Source organism: Protomyctophum parallelum (assembly GCF_964188405.1).
Source record: "Protomyctophum parallelum genome assembly, chromosome: 11".
In the NCBI taxonomy this organism is placed as follows: domain Eukaryota; kingdom Metazoa; phylum Chordata; class Actinopteri; order Myctophiformes; family Myctophidae; genus Protomyctophum; species Protomyctophum parallelum.
The window spans coordinates 50,693,157-50,714,966 of record NC_139707.1 but is presented as its reverse complement, the minus strand read 5'-3'; the positions used below and the strand labels follow the sequence as shown (position 1 = coordinate 50,714,966).

At 44.0% G+C, this 21,810-nt stretch overlaps 2 protein-coding genes and 1 long non-coding RNA gene across 3 annotated transcripts in view; 2 read left to right on the top strand and 1 right to left on the bottom strand.

Annotated features, from left to right (window-relative positions):
• The first annotated feature begins 565 nt into the window (after positions 1–565).
• Positions 566–1,434, top strand: LOC310867432. The gene is made up of 3 exons (XR_014570006.1): positions 566–824; positions 1,078–1,110; positions 1,219–1,434. It is a non-coding gene; the product is annotated as an uncharacterized lncRNA (long non-coding RNA).
• Positions 1,435–2,016: 582 nt separating this feature from the next.
• LOC310866778 (chymotrypsinogen B-like) lies at positions 2,017–10,949 on the top strand. Its single transcript, XM_083776518.1, has 7 exons — positions 2,017–2,137; positions 2,521–2,715; positions 3,568–3,751; positions 5,357–5,511; positions 5,745–5,882; positions 6,324–6,460; positions 10,709–10,949. The coding sequence occupies exons 1-7, from the start codon at positions 2,092–2,094 to the stop codon at positions 10,910–10,912; spliced, it is 1,059 nt and encodes a 352-aa protein (XP_083632644.1). The 5' UTR covers positions 2,017–2,091; the 3' UTR covers positions 10,913–10,949.
• Positions 10,950–15,091: 4,142 nt separating this feature from the next.
• Positions 15,092–21,810, bottom strand: part of pex6 (peroxisomal biogenesis factor 6) — a gene marked incomplete at its 5' end in the record, with an annotated part of 32,014 nt that continues 25,295 nt past the window's right edge. Inside the window, 7 exons of the mRNA XM_083776866.1 lie at positions 15,092–15,586; positions 16,583–16,722; positions 17,129–17,206; positions 17,548–17,664; positions 20,189–20,297; positions 20,822–20,883; positions 21,308–21,540. Of these exons, the coding sequence (XP_083632992.1) occupies positions 15,450–15,586; positions 16,583–16,722; positions 17,129–17,206; positions 17,548–17,664; positions 20,189–20,297; positions 20,822–20,883; positions 21,308–21,540 (876 nt within the window). The 3' untranslated portion in view covers positions 15,092–15,449. The remainder of the gene's footprint in view (positions 15,587–16,582; positions 16,723–17,128; positions 17,207–17,547; positions 17,665–20,188; positions 20,298–20,821; positions 20,884–21,307; positions 21,541–21,810) is intronic.

Below are 21,810 nucleotides of genomic sequence, written 5' to 3'. Positions count from 1 at the left end.
ATAGTATTTATTTAGTCGGGACAGTGCATATTGTTTATTTAGTCTGGACAGTGTATAGTATTTATTTAGTCGGGACAGTGTATATTGTTTATTTAGTCTGGACAGTGTATAGTATTTATTTAGTCGGGACAGTGTATAGTATTTATTTAGTCGGGACAGTGTATATTGTTTATTTAGTCGGGACAGTGTATATTGTTTATTTAGTCGGGACAGTGTATATTGTTTATTTAGTCGGGACAGTGTGTATTGATGAACATTACATTAAAACAATGCAGTGTAAATATACGAGATTTAGCAAAACATGCTAATTCCATGTGCAGTCCCCAGACATCAAATATCAAACAATACAAAGACTAGTAAGAATAAAAAATAAGAAAACATTAAACTATCATTAGGGTATAGGTTTACTCTATTTTGGACTACAGTGTCCAGTGTTTTATTATTTTAACCAAAGGTGACATTATTCATACATTAATCATTGTTAGTGTTCATTCCTAGTGTAAAATGCTGTATACACAGCCCACTGTTATTTGAGTGCATCAATGTTTATTCCTCCACAGACCCTCCAGAAAAGCCCTCAGTATCAGCGAGTCCACCAGGAGGCGTTGTTGAGGGCAGCACGGTGACTCTGACCTGCAGCAGTGAAGCCAAGCCACCCGTAGACACCTACACCTGGTACAGAGACGGAGGAGTCGCCTCTATCTCCACTGGTCCTCAGCTGGTGAAGGACAATGTGTCTCCTGCAGACGCTGGACGATACTTCTGTCAGGCCACAAACACACATGGATCCCAGAGGTCACCTCCACACGCTCTAGATGTTCAGTGTAAGTGAACTAAAATCTCTCTCTCTCTCTCTCTCTCTCTCTCCCTCTCTCTGTCTCCAGAGAGAGTTTGTATGTTTGTATGCTTTGTATTAAATTAGTCTGCTAAATCCCTAAATTATATTTTAAAGTATTTCATAGGTCAACAATAGTATACACCCCCAACTGAACATGTTAACTCACACTGATGTACTGCTAGACAGGAACCATCTACTGTTACACTCAAACTCATTCATTTGATCATGTTTCTCTTTAGCTCTCCCAGTTAATCCAACAGTCCACACAATGGGTAAATAAAACAAGAACAGACAACTACGCAACATTGTAAGCTGATTTTTGTTTTCCTTATAATCAAAGTAATATTACCTTTTTACTGGATATTATATTGTCTGTACAGAGTCTGATGATGTCAGGTTGGTGGAAGGAACCAGTCGCTGTACTGGTAAACTCGAAGTGAGACACCAGGGAGAGTGGAAACCAGCGGCTGATTTTACGTCTAGCTGGAACCTCCAGTCATCGTCTGTGGTCTGTCGACAGCTGGGCTGTAGCTCTGCTGTTAGCACAAAATGGAGCTCTGTTTCTACACGTCAACCTGTGTGGTGGATTACATCTTCCTGTGTTGGATCTGAATCTTCACTGAGGGAGTGTGTAACGATGCAGGCTGCTCATTCGGTGGAGAAACTGGAGGTGATCTGTTCAGGTATCTATCTATCTGTCTGTCTGTCTGTCTGTCTGTCTGTCTGTCTCTCTCTCTCATATGAAACATGATGTAACTCCAACGGTCCAACCTAACCCATATGAAGCCTGACAAGATTTAGTTTTTTCACTGTTTTCACTCAAACTAATTAATTTGATCGTGTTTATCTTCAGCTCTCCAAGTTAAACCAACACTCCACACAATAGATAAACAGACATGAACAAACAAATATACATTATTACACATTGTAATCTAACAGATGTTCTTCTAATTCAAGTAATATTACCTCTATACTGTTTATACTACTGTCTCTGTACAGATTCTTATGTCAGGTTGGTGGAAGGAACCAGTCTCTGTACTGGTAAACTGGAAGTGAGACACCAGGGAGAGTGGAAACCAGCAGCTGATTTTACATCTAACTGGAACCTCCAGTCATCGTCTGTGGTCTGTCGACAGCTCAGCTGTGGCTCTGCTGTTGACTACAAATGGAGGTCTGGTTCTACACGTCAACCTGTGTGGTGGATTACATCTTTCTGTGTTGGATCTGAATCTTCACTGAAGGAGTGTGTAACGATGCAGGCTGCTCATTCTGTGGAGAGACTGGAGGTGATCTGTTCAGGTAACAAAGAATAACTTCAACACCCCCAACCTGACAATCTACAGTAGTATACACCCCCAACCTGACAATCTACAATAGTATACACCCCCAACCTGACAATCTACAGCTTTTAATCCAGAAATGGTCATGGGCCACATACTGTACATACGGTACAAAACATGATGATGTCACCATGGGCCACATAATGTACATACTGTACAAAACATGATGATGTCACCATGGGCCACACATACTGTACAAAACAAAAGTAAAATGAACAAACTGTACAAAACAGTAACTCTCATAAAGGGCATATTGCTGTCTAGAGGGCAGAAGGGCAGGTTCTCTCTGGCGCCACCTAGTGTCTATCTGTGCTCATTGTGGACGGCTGCATCTCTCCACAGCGACGCTGACAAAGCACTGCGGACCCCCAGAGGTCCTCCAGATGAACAGCATCATGAAAGATACGATACGAGACGCGTACGCGCCCGGAGAGAAGGTGTTGTACGAATGCATGGTGGGATACACTTGGACCAGAGGACCCCACAGTGTTACGTGTGTGGATGGACAATGGACACGTTTAACAATACAATGTGGAAGTAAGTGTACGTTTGTCAGTGTTGTTTGATTGAAGTGTGTGTGTGTGTGTGTGTGTGCGTGTGCGTGTGCGTGTGCGTGTGCGTGTGCGTGTGTGTGTGTGTGTGTGTGTGTGTGTGTGTGTGTGTGTGTGTGTCACCAGTCACAAGGAGGTCCTGATTCTGGAGGTGGGCTGTGTCTTTGATTTGTACATGGACCAGGCATTCCAAGATAAACATTCTAAGTATCAACCATTACTTGGATTGTATAACAAACTTGGGGTATCGCTGTAGATTTGCCATACTGATATTCGGAAGCCTGAGCCGTGTGCATAAACTGACCATGAGTGGCCTAAGAATAGCTGGCATGACAAAAAGCAAAGCCAAACAACTTGCCAAATACTGAGCTCTGTTTGGGCTGTTATAGGCAGCTTGTCTGTGTGGAGGAGGAGGTGCCACGTGTATCCTTAAGTGAACATGAACTGTCAACCCCGTTATATTTGTTTCCTTGTCAAATGTATTGTAATTTGTGGATTCAAATAAATACATTGAAATGTGTGTGTGTGTGTGTGTGTGTGTGTGTGTGTGTGTGTGTGTGTGTGTGTGTGCTCGTGTGTGCGCGTGTATGCGTCGATGCATGTGTGGAACAAGGTTAAATTGTATTTCTTGCCTTGATCTCCTAACCGCACATTTCTCTCCATGGCTCGCACACACGTCCACCCGCACACACACACACACACACACACACACACACACACACACGCACACGCCCACCCGCACACGCCCACGGACGGAACGCACGCATGCACGCGCACACACACACACACACACACACTTCTCTCCATGGCTCTCACGCTCTGTCTCCATTTGACTCAGGAAAGTGCGGCAAGCGGATCGGCAATATGGTCACAATCAGCGGAGGCACTCTGTCCCGACCTGGAGACCATCCATGGCAGGTGTCTCTGCAGCGCAGACGCAGAAACTCATCTAATCCGTTCGGACACGTCTGTGGAGGCGTCCTCATCCATTCCTGTTGGGTCCTCACCGCTGCTCACTGCATGTAAGATGCTCTGAATGCTATGTGTGCTAACATGCTGCTATGAATGCTATGTGTGCTAACATGCTGCTATGAATGATATGTGTGCTAACATGCTGCTCTGAATGCTATGTATGCTAACATGCTGCTATGAATGCTATGTGTGCTAACATGCTGCTCTAAATGCTATGTGTGCTAACATGCTGCTCTGAATGCTATTTGTGCTAACATGCTGCTCTGAATGCTATGTGTGCTAACATGCTGCTCTGAATTATATGTGGGCTAACATGCTGCTCTGAATGCTATGTGTGCTAACATGCTGCTCTAAATGCTATGTGTGCTAACATGCTGCTCTGAATGCTGTGTGCTAACATGCTGCTCTAAATGCTATGTGTGCTAACATGCTGCTCTAAATGCTATGTGTGCTAACATGCTGCTATGAATGCTATGTGTGCTAACATGCTGCTCTGAATGCTATGTGTGCTAGCATGCTGCTCTGAATGCTATGTGTGCTAACATGCTGCTCTGAATGCTATGTGTGCTAACATGCTACTCTGAATGCTATGTGTGCTAACATGCTGCTCTGAATGCTATGTGTGCTAACATGCTGCTCTGAATGCTATGTGTGCTAACATGCTGCTCTGAATCCTATGTGTGCTAACATGCTGCTCTGAATGCTATTTGTGCTAACATGCTGCTATGAATGCTATGTGTGCTAACATGCTGCTCTGAATGCTATTTGTGCTAACATGCTGCTCTAAATGCTATGTGTGCTAACATGCTGCTATGAATGCTATGTGTGCTAACATGCTGCTCTGAATGCTATGTGTGCTAGCATGCTGCTCTGAATGCTATGTGTGCTAACATGCTGCTCTGAATGCTATGTGTGCTAACATGCTACTCTGAATGCTATGTGTGCTAACATGCTGCTCTGAATGCTATGTGTGCTAACATGCTGCTCTGAATGCTATGTGTGCTAACATGCTGCTCTGAATCCTATGTGTGCTAACATGCTGCTCTGAATGCTATTTGTGCTAACATGCTGCTATGAATGCTATGTGTGCTAACATGCTGCTCTGAATGCTATTTGTGCTAACATGCTGCTCTGACTGCTATGTGTGCTAACATGCTGCTCTGAATGCTATTTGTGCTAACATGCTGAGGTGTGAGATGTCATGCTGACCAGATTGTCCATTTCTAAGTTTTGACTCAACAATGAAACAATAATCTCTATGTTGAAACTATATACACTATAGCACTATAGGACATGGCATCTGTCTACATAACATTAACTATTTAAATTACATTGTAGCCTTTTCATAAGCCTGTAAGGTCGTCAAGGCTATAGGCCAAGTCCTACGGAGCTAAGATGGAGTCTGAAGAGGTTTTCAGACTATGGTCCAAAGATTGGGAGTGAGTCTTCAGTTCTGACTGCAATGGGAAGTTCATTCCATAGTTTAGATTGGGAGTGAGTCTGTAGTTCTGACTGTAATGGGAAGTTCATTCCATAGTTTAGATTGGGAGTGAGTCTGTAGTTCTGACTGTAATGGGCAGTTCATTCCAGTCTGGGAGCCAGAATAATGAATGAAACGTCTCTCATGTCTTAATGACTGACTGCAGTTTCTCCAGTAAGACTAACGACACCATGGACATGCGGGTGGTCTTGGGGGGAGTGGACAAAGGCATACATGAAGAGGAAGACCAGATCGTCGACGTGAACAGAGACTTCATTCATGTGGATTATTGGGAAAGAAAAACATCCAGCAATCCAAGTAATGACATTGGTGAGACCATTAATTTACTCTGTCTCTGATTGGTCCATTAATTTACTCTGTCTCTGATTGGTCCATTCATCTACTGTGTGTCTCTGATTGGACCATTCATCTACTGTATGTCTCTGATTGGACCATTCATCTACTGTATGTCACTCACACAGCATGCTTAAAGGTCTAAATGATGACATAATGTCAGTCAGAGATGCTAATGTTATGTAACTATTGTGTTTACTGTGTCTCAGCATTACTCCAGCTGGGCACCACCAACGGAGCATTCTGTGCCAATGAAACCAGATACGTTACAACTGCCTGTCTGCCAGACAAGATGTTCCGCGATGGAACGAAGTGTTGGATCTCTGGATGGGGCGAAACTAAAGATGGTACGTGTCCAACCATTTCACTACCATTAATCACACCTTAAAGATGGAGTGCCGTGTTTGTTTTCCACCCTAAAACATGATCATCAGGTCTTATTGTTATGTAACCCTTTCAAAAAAGTGTACAATATTTGTTCTAATGTTGTTTTTATGTGGACACGCCCACCAGTTAATTAAGTATGCCTGGTTTGCTTGGTGGGTGTCTGACAGTCTTCAGGCGTGCTGCATTTCCAAAGTAGAATGTATTTATTTATATTCACAGTGTAATCATGGCTTGCGCGCCAAACGGGAGCTCCACCGCTGCCCACAATAACAGAGTAAATCTGACAGCTTACACTTCCTGTGTCCGCTCCATAACCAGTCGTGTCGCCTCCTAATGTGTCCGGCCGGGCACACACATTACAATAACACAGGGGTAAACCAACCAGTGTTCTTGTCCCTCAGATAAGTACCCATCCAAACTGTCAGAAGGACAGGTTTCCCTGATGTCTCAGGAGCGTTGCACGGAGTTTCATGGATCCCTGCTGGACGACACCATGATCTGTGGAGAAGACAAGAAGGGACTAGTCAGCACCTGTAGCGTAAGTGTGTGTGTGTGTGTGTGTGTGTGTGTGTGTGTGTGTGTGTGTGTGTGTGTGTGTGTGTGTTATTGATGCTTGTCAATATTCCCAGTAGAGATGAATACAACAATTGGGTCTGATCAAAAAAGGTTTCATTGAAGATAATACAAAAATGAGAATAAGCCAAAAAGATAAAGTAGATCAAGTCAAAATGATAAGTAGGTGACTCATATGGCTGTGTGTCTCACAGGGTGACTCATATGGCTGTGTGTCTTACAGGGTGACTATGGCTGTGTGTCTTACAGGGTGACTATGGCTGTGTGTCTCACAGGGTGACTCATATGGCTGTGTGTCTTACAGGGTGACTCATATGGCTGTGTGTCTTACAGGGTGACTCATATGGCTGTTAGGGATGGCCAACCGATAACCGTTAGCCGTTAACCGTTAATTAATTGGTTACCGACAACACTAACGGCTAATGTTTTACCGATAAAAAAATATATATTTTATTTTGAAGCGCCGAGAGCGGGCACCGCGGCCAAGGCGCCAAGCCCCTCTTTCCACCTGCACTGTCAGTGCAACCACGCATGTGCCGTGAGCCGTGACTTCCACTTCCCCCAAAACAAAAACACTGCATGTAGTGGAGGAGGGAAAAAGAGGAGGGAAAAAGAAAAAGAAAAGACGAAAAATGAAACAGCGCGCCAAAAGAAGTACCGTTTGGCAGCATTTTACACAAAAGAATGCTGATGAGGTAACTTGTAATCTGTGTAATTTCACGATGAAATATACCTCCAGTACTTCAGCAATGAAGTATCACCTGGATAACCGCCACCCAACCCCATCGGCCTCGGGTGCAGCAGCACAAGCAACCCTGCCTGGCATGCTAGCGTTCGCAGGGAGGAGATGTGACCCAAACAAAACAGAGGCGATCACACAGAAAGTATGCGCTATGGTTGAATGGGACACCATGCCAATCAGTGTTGTCGATGGTAGGGGGTTTCGGGCATTGATGGGCTACGTCGAGCCCAACTACCACATTCCATCAAGGCAGACCATCACCCGCCGCATTCAGGCACGATTTAAGTTGGGAAAAGAAACGCTCAAATCACAACTGGATCATACCGAATCTGTGGCTATAACAACGGACTGCTGGACTGCACTGACCACAGAGAGCTATGTGACAGTAACAGCGCACTATATTGATGAGGAATGGAACGTTAAATCAGCCATCTTGTTGACACAGAGCATGCCTAACAGACACACGGCAGACAACTTGGCAGCCAAGTTGAATGATTCGGTGGAGTTATGGGGATTGGCCGGGAAGGTGTGTGCATGCGTGTATGACAATGCTAGTAACATCGTCTCGGCAAATTCCCCCGCCCGGGTGACATGGGACTCGGTTCCCTGCTACGCACACACACTGCAACTAGCAATCAGCGATGGCTTTGCCCTGTATTTGCAACGAGTTATCGGTGCAGCAGGGCGACTTGTTGCGCACTTCAACCACAGCACCCGTGCCACAAAGGTACTGGAGGAAAAACAACACTCGATGAACAAGCCTAAACACTCGCTCATCCAGTCATGCAAAACCAGATGGAACTCGGTGTATGATATGTTCGAGAGACTTCATGAGCAGCGGTGGTGTGTCACCGCTGTTCTATCCGACCGAACAGTAACAAAGCTGACGGATGCCAGAACCCTTGAGCTAAAAGATGAACACTGGCAAATGATTGAAGATGTCCTACCTGTTTTAAAGAAGTTGAAAACTGTGACCACTGTTATGTCAACAGAATCAGAGGTGTCAATTTCAAACATTTACCCCATCACCTTCAGCCTCCTGAACAAACACCTAGCGAGCTCCACAGATGACACCCCAAAAGTGGCAGAGTTCAAGGCCAAGGTAAAAAAATCCCTGCGGGATCGCATGTCAGTTGACACGGCTGACTTGGTCTCAAAACCAGCCCTGATCGCCACCACCTTAGACCCTCGCCATAAACACCTGCCTTCCTTCACACCAAGGCAGAGAGACGCTGCGACAGCCAAGCTGAAAGAAATCTGCGCTAACGTACAATTGGAGAATGCGAATCAACAGGCCAATGATGAAGGTGAATATTATTGACATTTATTGTATAGGCTATATACATTTTTTTTGTATACTTTAATTACTTTTTGTGTTATCCCTTTAGCACCACCACCATTGTATATAATTTGTAGTTCGTACTGCAGTACACAGTGACAGGCACTATTTGCAAACTGTTCAAATTTAATAAAGTATTCAATCAATTAAAGGTGTCGCAGAAATTGGCCCTGCAACTGATGAAGAGGAGGAGGATCGCGAGGACGAGCCGATGGCTGCTGCTGCTGCTGTGGATAAGGAAAGTGCCATGCGTCAGCTCCTAGGAGAGGACTACAACCCGCTTGGAGGCGCAGCTAATGATTCAGCGACAGAAGTGGACAACTACATGAGAGACTGTCCCCCCAAATTGGAAAGTAACCCACTTCAATGGTGGAAAGCAAACCAGGCCCGCTTTCCGAGGCTGGCCATATTAGCGAAGCGTTACCTTTGCATCCCTGGAACCTCGGTGCCATCCGAGAGGGTGTTTTCTGAAGCGGGTCTTGTAGTCAATAGACTGCGCACAAGGTTAACCCCTGAGCATGTGGATATGTTGATTTTTTTGAATAAAAACTGTTAAACAATTGGGACAGGGACACTGTGATGCTGCTGATAAGGTAGGCCTGGTCTTTATTTTATTTTGTTAATGTGCTACTGCGGCTGGCAGTGGCTATTGGCCTGTGGCCCCAGAGCGTCAAACTCAAAGCCTAAAGGCGGCTATAGGCACAGAGCAGGCCTGCCCTGTTTATTTTATTATCCACTCAAGTATTCCAATTTGCTCTCACAGTCACACTGATTAATATATTTTTTCGTTTGACAATGTTTTGCTGTTAATTACTATATACCCTTCAACCGTTGTAACTTGTTCAATTATTTTATATTAGTTTTATTTATTTTAGTGTGTCACGTTTACATGGGACTGGGTCGTTGATGTTCTGTAATTGGCCTCAATTGGCTGTGGGCCTGTGGCCTTGCGCTGCTCAATGTGCAATACATGCGTTTCTACTTTTGTTGAAAAGCACAGAACTTGCCGATTTCATTTATTGTTTTGTGTAGGCCAATGCTTATTTAGTAGGCCTATTGTATATTAGCCTATATAGGCTATTCCTAATCCTTCCTGACCGGTCAGCGATACATGTGTGCGTATACTGTAGCCTACGCACTAGTGCACTGATTGACAGCAGGCCGCGTGACCGGCAAGATGATTGTATAATCCTCCCGTTTCACTTCTAAAATAAACACCATATTTCTTATGGAAAACAATGTGTGTAATTCTTCTTCTTCCTCGTTGTAATATTGTTATGTTTAATGGTTAATAGTGCACGGTATATTTGTCTATTTTTAATGGGTAAAATAGCGCATTTTTTTCTTAACGGATAACGGTTAATTAGCCGGCAAGTCCTGGCGGTAACCGGTTAAGACAATCTTTCCATTTGGCCATCCCTAATGGCTGTGTGTCTTACAGGGTGACTATGGCTGTGTGTCTTACAGGGTGACTATGGCTGTGTGTCTTACAGGGTGACTCATATGGCTGTGTGTCTTACAGGGTGACTCATGTGGCTGTGTGTCTTACAGGGTGACTATGGCTGTGTGTCTTACAGGGTGACTATGGCTGTGTGTCTTACAGGGTGACTCATATGGCTGTGTGTCTTACAGGGTGACTATGGCTGTGTGTCTTACAGGGTGACTCATGTGGCTGTGTGTCTTACAGGGTGACTATGGCTGTGTGTCTTACAGGGTGACTCATATGGCTGTGTGTCTTACAGGGTGACTCATGTGGCTGTGTGTCTTACAGGGTGACTATGGCTGTGTGTCTTACAGGGTGACTCATATGGCTGTGTGTCTTACAGGGTGACTATGGCTGTGTGTCTTACAGGGTGACTCATGTGGCTGTGTGTCTTACAGGTTGACTCATGTGGCTGTGTGTCTTACAGGGTGACTCATATGGCTGTGTGTCTTACAGGGTGACTCATATGGCTGTGCGTCTTACAGGGTGACTCATATGGCTGTGTGTCTCACAGGGTGACTATGGCTGTGTCTTACAGGGTGACTCATATGGCTGTGTGTCTTACAGGGTGACTCATATGGCTGTGCGTCTTACAGGGTGACTATGGCTGTGTCTTACAGGGTGACTCATATGGCTGTGTGTCTTACAGGGGGATTCGGGCGGACCCGTGATCTGCAGGGACGATGGGGTTCACTACGTGGCAGGCTTGGCCAGCTGGGGGAGTGCGGCATGCGGTGGTGAAAACCCTAGTGTCTACGCCGACGTCCACAGCCAAGTGAAGTGGATTTCCGGCTGCATTGCCAGCTATGGAAAACAATGCAAGACACAGAGTGTGTGGGAATATGACTATTGATAAACCTATTAGCGAGCGATTGTGCACCAGTGGTGAAAAGCAACTAAGAACCTGTTTTTTTTTAGGTATTTCCATTATCCTAATAGTTTTACCTCTACTCCACTGCCACATATGTGCCAGTAGAATAGTCTATGGAAGAGTGTCAGAGTGGTAGGAGAGGGTGAGTATGTGGTTACTTCCATCTCACCAGCCCTTCCCCTGATTGGTTGGAGTTGCCTACTTAAGGCCAGAAAACACCTGAGGTCTTCAGCATTATTATTTTTTGAGTGGTGCAACCACCCCAAGGAACAGCAATGTCCGTGTACACCTATGTGTTCACCTATGTGTTCACCTATGTGTTCACCTATGTATGTATTAATGAGCACGAGTATGACTGACTACCAGTAGGGGCGCTGTTTGCCAGAAACAGAGAGAGAGAGAGAGATAGTATTAGTGCTGCACTGTTGCCTGAGAGAGAGAGAGAGAGAGAGAGAGAGAGAGAGAGAGAGAGAGAGAGAGAGAGAGAGAGAGAGAGAGAGAGAGAGAGGAGGGGGGGGGAGCGGAGTTGCACCGCTCAGTTCACACGAGTGTGATCTTTGTTTTAGTGATGTGCTGCTCGCCTGCTATGTTTTTGGTTTGTTCTGCACGTGTATGATTTCCATCTTAAACTTCATTAAAAGGACAAGGTTCATGTTTTAGGTTATTAGGAAAAGTAAAAGATGAGTGTTATTATTTTTTTCATTTTGCTGCTTTCTTTCGTTTTAGGGATTTTAGCTGTTTTTGACAGGGGGGGGGGGGGGGCGGGGGCATTTGAGCATGGGGCTAAATATGTATTTTGTTTACCACATTTTATTATTACTTGCGCAAGCAGAGCGCGCAAGTACTATTTTCGCCCGGTTACTTTCACCAGCAGAGCACGCAAGTACTAGTTTCGCCCGGTTACTTTCACCAGCAGAGCACGCAAGTACTAGTTTCGCCCGGTTACTTTCACCAGCAGAGCACGCAAGTACTAGTTTCGCCCGGGACTCGTATGCACCGTCCCAGCCGTCCCGCCAATTTTGATGCGTATGCACCGTCCCAGCAAATGGTGCCTGATACGGCAGTGGTGCCAGATTACATACATGTATACATAGGTTACATACAGATTACATACAGATTACATACATCTGTATAACTAGCTCTCAATGATGACGTAATAAAGATGTCTTTCCCCCATCCAACTGTTTTGCCTTATTTGTGAAGTTGAACTTTTGTTTAGAGACGTTATTCCCTTCGAAAAGGAATAACCTTATAGTTTTGTTTTGAGATCCGTTTATTGTATTTCCTTTTGAGTTAAGAGCCATTCATTTGTAAACTTGTTGATTATTATAATTTATTCATCATACTTTTGAATAAATTCTTGTATTAAGACCTTGGTTTCGTTTCTCCTCCATATATGGTTTTGTAACACTCTTGCAATCTGTTTTGGGTCAAATCTTAGACTGACTGGGCCTATTCAATTATACTATAGGGCCTATAGTATAATTGAATATATATAGATCTGCTATTTTGCAACCAAAGTGTAAAATATGTCATTACAACGACATCAAGGCCTGTCAAAACACATTTTAGTCGACTAAATCAACTGTAGATTTTGTCGACTAAAATCATATGACATTTAGTCGACTAAAACTAGACTAAACACTAGAACATTCCAGGTGACTAAAATGTGACTAAAACTAAGTGAAAACTATTCAAGAGACTAATGACTAAAACTAAAATAGAAATTTGCTGCCAAAAACAACACTCCTTCTCACAATGCAAACGTGGAGAGGGTTTTTCTCACTGATGCAGAGCCAGTGGAGCAAAAGGAGAAAAACAGGTTGTCTGTCGAGTCACTGAAGGGGCTTCTATGTGTGCAATCAGTGGCGTGCACAGACATTTAGAGGGGCAGGTGTTCAAGTGAAAAAAAAAGGGCACCTTGTGCTGCGCATTTTGGGGCGGGAACCCATTTCGGTGGCGCTCATAGAGCGCCACCGAGTGGCGCGCTACGAGCTTGTAGGTCTGCTATTTTTTTATTATTATTGAAGAACCACTGACATAGAAACGTAGCTTTAGAATTGTGGGGGCCTAAATAATATAGAAGCGTTTTGTATCAAGATTTGATCAATGTCACCATGGTCCACACAGAAAAAAAAGAAAACGTTTTTTATTAATTTTTTAGCACATTGCCAAAAGGGCAGGGGGTGCTCTAGCACCCCCTAGTGTATATCTGTGCACGCCACTGTGTGCAATACAACTTCAAAGAAACACCCTGCAAGGACTTTCATGCTTATTTGATGAGCAATCGGAAACTGCCGGGGAAAATAAGCTCTTCAGCTAAATATGCAAACAATATAATAATGAATAAATATTAACCAGGAGATGAGGAGGAAAACCAGGGAGACGAGGATTGAAAAAATATGCTACCTCTGTTTTTTTGTTCTGTTTAATTCACACATTTTGAGGCATTATTTATATTTTACATTATAGACATGAGGTTATGTTTTAAGAATGTTACACCTCACTTTTTCTAAAGATCTGACTGTTAATTAAAGAACTATTACAGAATATAGTTGTATGTGACTGATTATTTTTATACAGTTAATATAATACACAAATGCTTTAGATAAATACATATTTATAATTTATAATAAATTATAACCTCTTTTGGGGATTTCAGAATATGGTATACCAGGTATACGATAGGTATACCTATGGCCTAATCTAGCATGCAATCAATGTTGTATTCTCCAGGAGGGACGAGATCCTTTTGCGTTGTATGCTAGATGGAAAGGTGTGAGTGAAGCCTATAAGAGCAGACGTAGAATACGCACATCGACAGGCTGGGTGCTGGGCCAAAAGAAACTTCAGTAGATTGGATGGAGCCCGCACACCACAGGTTACAGCAAGACGTTCTTTATTTAAATACTGACAACGTTTCGATCTATTTGATGACCTGATGAAGATCAAATAGATCGAAACGTTGTCAGTATTTAAATAAAGAACGTCTTGCTATTACCTGTGGTGTGCGGGCTCCATCCAATCTAGTGAAGCCTATAAGGCCTGACTCACACCTTCGCATCTAGCATACAACATTTTAATTGTAAGTGTTTTAACAAGGTTACAAGCTCATACATAGTGGCACGCTCATTAGTTGTGAATTTATTAAATCACATTTGAGGATGTCACGGTGTGCACTAAACACCAAGACAGATTTATACACTTCATAATTTTAAGCTTTTCAGTGACTTTACAGAAGCCTCTGGGCTGTGTCTTAAGTACCAGGTCTTATTACTTAACTTGAGACCTGGAGGCGTGGTCGATGCCATTTGGCTATTCCGAGTGGCCAAAGAGCATTGACCACGCCTCCAGGTCTTTAGTTAAGTAAGTAAGAAGACCTGGTACTTAAGACACGCAAAATACAGCCCTCAGTCCCCTTTTCCACCGGTTGGTTCCCAGTGGGAACCGATTTCAGTTCTTTTTGGTTTTTAGTTCAGAGTTCCAAAATGTAAACGTTAATTATGAATTGAGTGTAGCAAAACCATACCTATATTAGAACGTTATCACCGTGAGACTTCCCCAATTGAGCACTTACACGAAGACAATGATTTATTGTATTACAAATTATATATTTTTTATATGCATGTATAGGAAAATATGCAAAATTATAGGAAATATTAAAAAGCTACTACTGTGGAAGGGTTATCATGTATTCATTTACTTGTATTGATCCTATAAACTATTTAATATAGGGTATAGTTTTTCCCACCAATTTTGGAGCTCTGGCTCATGGACTAAAAACCAAAAAGAACTGAACCGGTTCCCATTGGGAACCAACCGGTGGAAAAGAACTGAACCGGTTCCCACTGGGAACCAACTGGTGGAAAAGAACTGAACCGGTTCCCACTGGGAACCAACCGTTGGAAAAGAACTGAACCGGTTCCCACTGGGAACCAACCGGTGGAAAATAACTGAACCGGTTCCCACTGGGAACCGACCGGTGGAAAATAACTGAACCGGTTCCCACTGGGAACCAACCGGTGGAAAATAACTGAACCGGTTCCCACTGGGAACCGACCGGTGGAAAAGAACTGAACCGGTTCCCACTGGGAACCAACTGGTGGAAAATAACTGAACCGGTTCCCACTGGGAACCAACCGGTGGAAAAGAACTGAACCGGTTCCCACTGGGAACCAACCGGTGGAAAAGGGGGTCTCAGTGTCTTTTGTGATATAAGGCTGAACTCCACGGACCTGGGCCCACATTATGGGCCCACATTATGGGCCCACTGCGGGATTGGTCAGACTGCAGTGCAGGGTGTCGGTATCTGGTCAGTGATTGGTCAGACTGCGCTGCAGGGCGTGGTATCTGGTCAGCGATTGGTCAGACTGCGCTGCAGGGCGTGGTATCTGGTCAGCGATTGGTCAGACTGCGCTGCAGGGCGTGGTATCTTGTCAGTGATTGGTCAGACTGCAGTGCAGGGTGTCGGTATCTGGTCAGTGATTGGTCAGACTGCGCTGCAGGGCGTGGTATCTGGTCAGCGATTGGTCAGACTGCGCTGCAGGGCGTGGTATCGTAGCAGCTCGTGCGGTGTGACCGACGGTCGACACTGACGCACGGCGGCCTCAAAGTCCTCCGACGTCAAGACCACGGGAGACCGCTCTGTGTCCACACCTGAGAGACAGACAGGCAGACAGGCAGGCAGGCAGACAGACAGACAGACAGGCAGACAGACAGGCAGACAATTTACAATTTAGGCATTTATCAGACGCTCTTAATCCAGAGCGACTTACATTAAGCACGAACAAAAAGCATGGGAATACATCACATAAAAACATTTATCAAGAAACATGCGTAAGCTAAGAACGTAACAGTGGAATATCTATATAATGAAACTATACATATAAACTATACATCTATACTACTATGCTATATGTACTATGACGTGCTATGACTACATACAATGCAATTATAGTGCTGTCTACATAACATGCTATAAGTCTGTATAAAATGCTATCTAAGTCTACAGAAATGCTATCTAAGGGCGTGGGGTAAGTGCTACGGGCCATGATGGAGTCTGAAAAGGTGGGTTTTCAGACTACGGCGGAAGATTGGGAGTGACAGACAGACAGACAGACAAGTCTTCATTTCTGACTTCAACAAGCCTCGACTCGTTTAGAATATTAACGCTTCTAGAGAGATTCCATCGTAATAATAGTAGCGTAATAAGATGGCCGTATCTGCCCCCGAGCTTCTATTTTGAAAGAAATACTCCGGTGCAGATTGTGTTAAGAAGTGAATAGTTTTCATTTAGTTTTAATTTAATTTAGTTTTAATTTAAATTTAAAAAATAGTTTTTGTCAGTGAAAAAAAGGTAGTCTACGACTAACATTTTTCGTCATTAGTTTCAGTCGAGGAAAACAACAGTGTGTGGTTGGGTTGTCATGGCGACGTTACCGCGGACGATGGCAGAGATCTTCCTGTTGACGGGTTAGGGTTAGCGTTAGCGTAACGGGTTAGCGTTACCGCGGACGATGGCAGAGATCTTCCTGTTGACGGGTTAGGGTTAGCGTTAGCGTAACGGGTTAGGGTTAGCGTTACCGTGGACGATGGCAGAGATCTTCCTGTTGACGGGTTAGCGTTAGCGTAACGGGTTAGGGTTAGCGTTACCGTCTACGATGGCAGAGATCTTCCTGTTGACGGCGGTCGCCATGGCGTCGGAGCAGAGCGCGTAGAGGTCCGCCCCCGTCAGGTGGGCGGGGCAACGGCTAAGCACCGCCCCCAGGTCCACGCTGGACTCACACTGGAACCTGAAACACACACACGCACGCACGCAAGTGCATGTATGCACACGCACACACACACACACACACACACACGCACGCACGCACGTGCATGTATGCGCACGCACGCACACACATGCACGCACGCACGCACACACACACACATGTACGCGCATGCACACACACACACATTAGACATGTATCAGACGCTATTAATCCAGAGTGACTCACAGTAAGCAGAACAACAGAACACATGGTGATACATCTCATACATATTATTATAAATAAAGATTCATCTAGGATCATCAGTACATTGAAACTACTGTATGCACTATAGAACTAGTAGTATACACTGTACAATGCTGTGTGTGTGTGTGTGTGTGTGTGTGTGTGCGCGCGCGTGTGTGCGTGCGTGCGTTTGTTGGATCCATACTTTCTGGCGATGGCCTTCAGCACTTGAAGCTGGGACTGCCTGTCTTCATTGATTCCAACATAGACCAGCTTATCAAACCTGATCAATAAACATATTGATTATTAATAAAACATAGACCAGCTTATCAAACCTGATCAATAAACATATTGATTATTAATAAAACATAAACCAGCTTATCAAACCTGATCAGAAACAACATATATATATATACATTATTAACTCATTTACGGCAGACACCGCCATCTGGTGGCTGAATATGGTAGAACACCAGCCATTCATCTCTTTGGAGAACCGTCTTATTTTGAAGGCCGTTTCTCTTGGAAACTGAGAAACAGGAAGTGAACACTCGCTACGTAAACACGAGCGATGCCGATGCGCTCCTGATCACATCTGTAACATCAGCGACGGTGAACTCTGACCTGCCAGGTCTGAGCAGCGATTGGTCCAGGAGGTCGGGTCGGTTGGTGGCTCCGATCACGAAAAGTCCCTCACGAGAACCGAGAGAGTCCAACTCGGCCAATAGCTGAGAAACCACCCTGGAAACACCGGAGCACACAGCAGAACATTAAGCATACCAACCTGGAACATCACAGATCCCACAGCACACAGCAGAACATTAAGCATACCACCCTGGAACATCACAGATCCCACAGCACACAGCACAAAATTAAGCATACCACCCTGGAACATCACAGATCATCACAGCACACAGCAGAAAATTAAGCCTACCGCCCTGGAGCATCACAGATCACACAGCACACAGCACAAAATTAAGCCTACCGCCCTGGAGCATCACAGATCACACAGCACACAGCAGAACATTAAGCATACCACCCTGGAACATCACAGATCACACAGCACACAGCAGAACATTAAGATTGTATTAAAGGACCACTTCACCACTTTTCAACCTATCTTCAATTCTTCATATAATAGGTCCTCACTAATAATCATGATAAAATGGCATGATTTTATTTCTACTCAGTCTGTGTCTCATAGGAGGGCTGTGGGCAGTTCAGAAACCGTCTTCCAGTGACATCATCATTAGGCAGATTATTTTTTAAACAAGATTTTTTTACGAAAATGTTGATGATTTTCATTATCGTGAGAACGATGGCTTTCATTTTCGCATTGCAACTTTTCAGGACTAGAAAGCCAGCAGTTTCTATTAGCTTGGATTCCCCATCGATGATGTCACTGGAAGACGGTTTCTGAACTGCCCACGGCCCTCCTATGAGACACAGACCGAGTAGAAAACAATTGCACCATTTTTTCATGATTATTAGTGAGGACCTATTATAATTATGAAGATAGGTTGAAAAGTGGTGAAGTGGTCCTTTAATCTCCGTCCTGTGCACTCAGGGTGTTAAGCACACCACCCTGGAACGTCACAGATCACAGCACACAGCAGAACATTAAGCATACCACCCTGGTAACATCACAGCACACAGCAGAACATTAAGCACACCACCCTGGAACGTCACAGATCACAGCACACAGCAGAACATTAAGATTGTATTAAAGGACCACTTCACCACTTTTCAACCTATCTCCATATAATAGGTCCTCACTAATAATCATGATAAAATGGCACGATTTTATTTCTACTCAGTCTGTGTCTCATAGGAGGGCTGTGGGCAGTTCAGAAACCGTCTTCCAGTGACATCATCATTAGGCAGATTATTTTTTAAACAATATTCTTTTACGAAAATGTTGATGATTTTCATTATCGTGAGAACGATGGCTTCCATTTTCGCATTGCAACTTTTCAGGACTAGAAAGCCTGCAGTTTCTATTAGCTTGGATTCCCCATCGATGATGTCACTGGAAGACGGTTTCTGAACTGCCCACGGCCCTCCTATGAGACACAGACCGAGTAGAAAACAATTGCACCATTTTTTCATGATTATTATTGAGGACCTATTATAATTATGAAGATAGGTTGAAAAGTGGTGAAGTGGTCCTTTAATCTCCGTCCTGTGCACTCAGGGTGTTAAGAGTCTAGTTAGAAGAATTTCGTATTTTAAATTAGCGGTATCCGGGATTAGTATAGTATCGAGTCGCTGATTATCCTTTGCTCATCTTATTCTATTTTTCTTCATTATGTGTGTATGCCTCCATTTTGTTTGCTTTGTGTTTATTTACTGATATTTTGTTGTTGCTTTTACCTCAGTTTGTTATTATGTTGTTGTTTTTACCATGTTCTGTAAATCACGTTGTGACCATGTCTTGAAATGTGCTATTTATAAATACATTCATTGGTCATTATCATTAATTAAGTCCTTGGCGTTCAATGATTTAAGAAACCAGTAGTGGAAAAGTACCCAAGTACATTTACTCATGTACTGTACTCAAGCACAACGGTCTGAGGTTTTTGCACTTTGCTTGAGTATTTCCAACTCCCAATACTTTTACTTCTGTCTGTCTGTCTGTGGTGTAGCTGAACACACTGTCTGTCTGTCTGTGGTGTAGCTGAACACACTGTCTGTCTGTCTGTATGTCTGTCTGTCTGTCTGTTGTGTAGCTGAACACACTGTCTGTCTGTCTGTCTGTTGTGTAGCTGAACACACTGTCTGTCTGTCTGTCTGTCTGTCTGTCTGTCTGTCTGTTGTGTAGCTGAACACACTGTCTGTCTGTCTGTCTGTGATGTAGCTGAACACACTGTCTGTCTGTCTGTGATGTAGCTGAACACACTGTCTGTCTGTCTGTTGTGTAGCTGAACACACTGTCTGTCTGTCTGTCTGTGATGTAGCTGAACACACTGTCTGTCTGTCTGTCTGTCTGTCTGTCTGTTGTGTAGCTGAACACACTGTCTGTCTGTCTGTCTGTTGTGTAGCTGAACACACTGTCTGTCTGTCTGTCTGTCTGTCTGTCTGTTGTGTAGCTGAACACACTGTCTGTCTGTCTGTCTGACAGACAGACAGTGTCTCAATGTCTTAGGCAAGCAGATTGACGTGAACGTCTTCAACACAGTGTCTTTGTGCTGGAGGAAGTTGACCCCTGTGACCCCTGGAACAGGACAACCTAACCTATCCGTTGGTCTGTGGGAAAGCAGCTCACCTGTCCATCACACCTCCAGAGTCTCCAGAGCGCCCCCTGCTGGGCGCCAGAGAGTCCAGCTCATCAAAGAACACGATGCAGGGCGCGGCGGCTCTGGCCTTAGAGAACACTGTTAAACATTAACATAACATAACAACCTGTTATCCCATTCTGACCTGAGATCAGATTCATACGAGGTTTCCACTGGACACACACTGGTCTGATTAACCCATTCTGACCTGAGATCAGATTATAAAAATGTCAGTCGTTCTTAGATTTTTCAAAAATAGCAGACCTACAAGCTCGTAGCGCGCTATGAGCTTGTAGATCTGCTATTTTTCAATAGCTAAAGCATAACATGATGCTAACACCAAAATGGGTTCCCGACTCCCGTTCAGAATGGGTTAATGGAAATACAATAACATCCCTGTTAATGGAAACAATATAATATAATAACCTGTTGCCCACTTGGAACGATGCAAGTTGGAAATGCTTGCCCCACCCAGTACTATGCGCTGTAGCCGCTACAATGTAGTATACAATATAAATATATATAGCATAATTTGTTTATGGTAAGCTATGTTAATGTAATAATTAGTTAATGGTAATTTATGGTACGGTAATACTTTGTTTATGGTAATTTATGGTAATCACCTTCTCGGACGTTCTCCTCACTCTGACCAACGTACATGTTGAGAAGTTCAGGTCCTTTTACACTGTAAAAAATAACACATGTTACACTGTAAAACATAACACATGTTTTACACTGTTAAAAAAGCACATGTTTTACACTGTAAAAAATAACACATGTTACACTGTAAAAAATAACACATGTTACACTGTAAAAAATAACACATTACACAGTAAAAAAACATTTTACGCTGTTAAAAAAGTAACACATTTAAAACTGTACAAAATAACACGTTTTACACTGTAAAAAAACATTTTACACTGTAAAAGATAACACATTTTCCACTGTAAAAAAATAAAACATTTTAAACTGTAAAAAATAACACATTTTACACTGTAAACTTACACTGTAAAAAATGAAACATTTTATCCCTGGAATCAAATACAAACATTTAAAACACATTGTCTGCCATTGGCAGAGTACACTCCAAAGCTCTCTCTCTCTCTAACCTGAGGAAGGTCATGTTGGTTTCCGTGGCGACGGCCTTGGCCAGCAGGGTCTTCCCGGTGCCGGGGGGTCCGTAGAGGAGCAGGCCGGTCCTCCTGAGCCCCGGGCCCCCGCCGGGCCCACCCAGGCAGGAGGAGAACAGGTCCGGGCGCTCCATGGGGAGACCCACCGTGTCCAGGATCTGCTGCTTCACGTCCTGGAGACCCCCGATGTCCTCCCAATGCACGCTGGGAACCTGCACACACACACGCACACACACACACACACACACACACATACATAACACACGCACGCGCACACACAGAAACGCACAGTCGCACACACACACACCACTTTAGTACAATATCCCAAATCCCAGACAGTATCCAGTCTAATACCATGAAATGGATATAATATTTATACTAGGGATGTCCCGATCACGTTTTCTCTGCTCACAATCCGATTCCGATCATTTGAAGATCACATGATCAGATCGGTTATGCTTCTGCCCTACCGTCTTCATCAT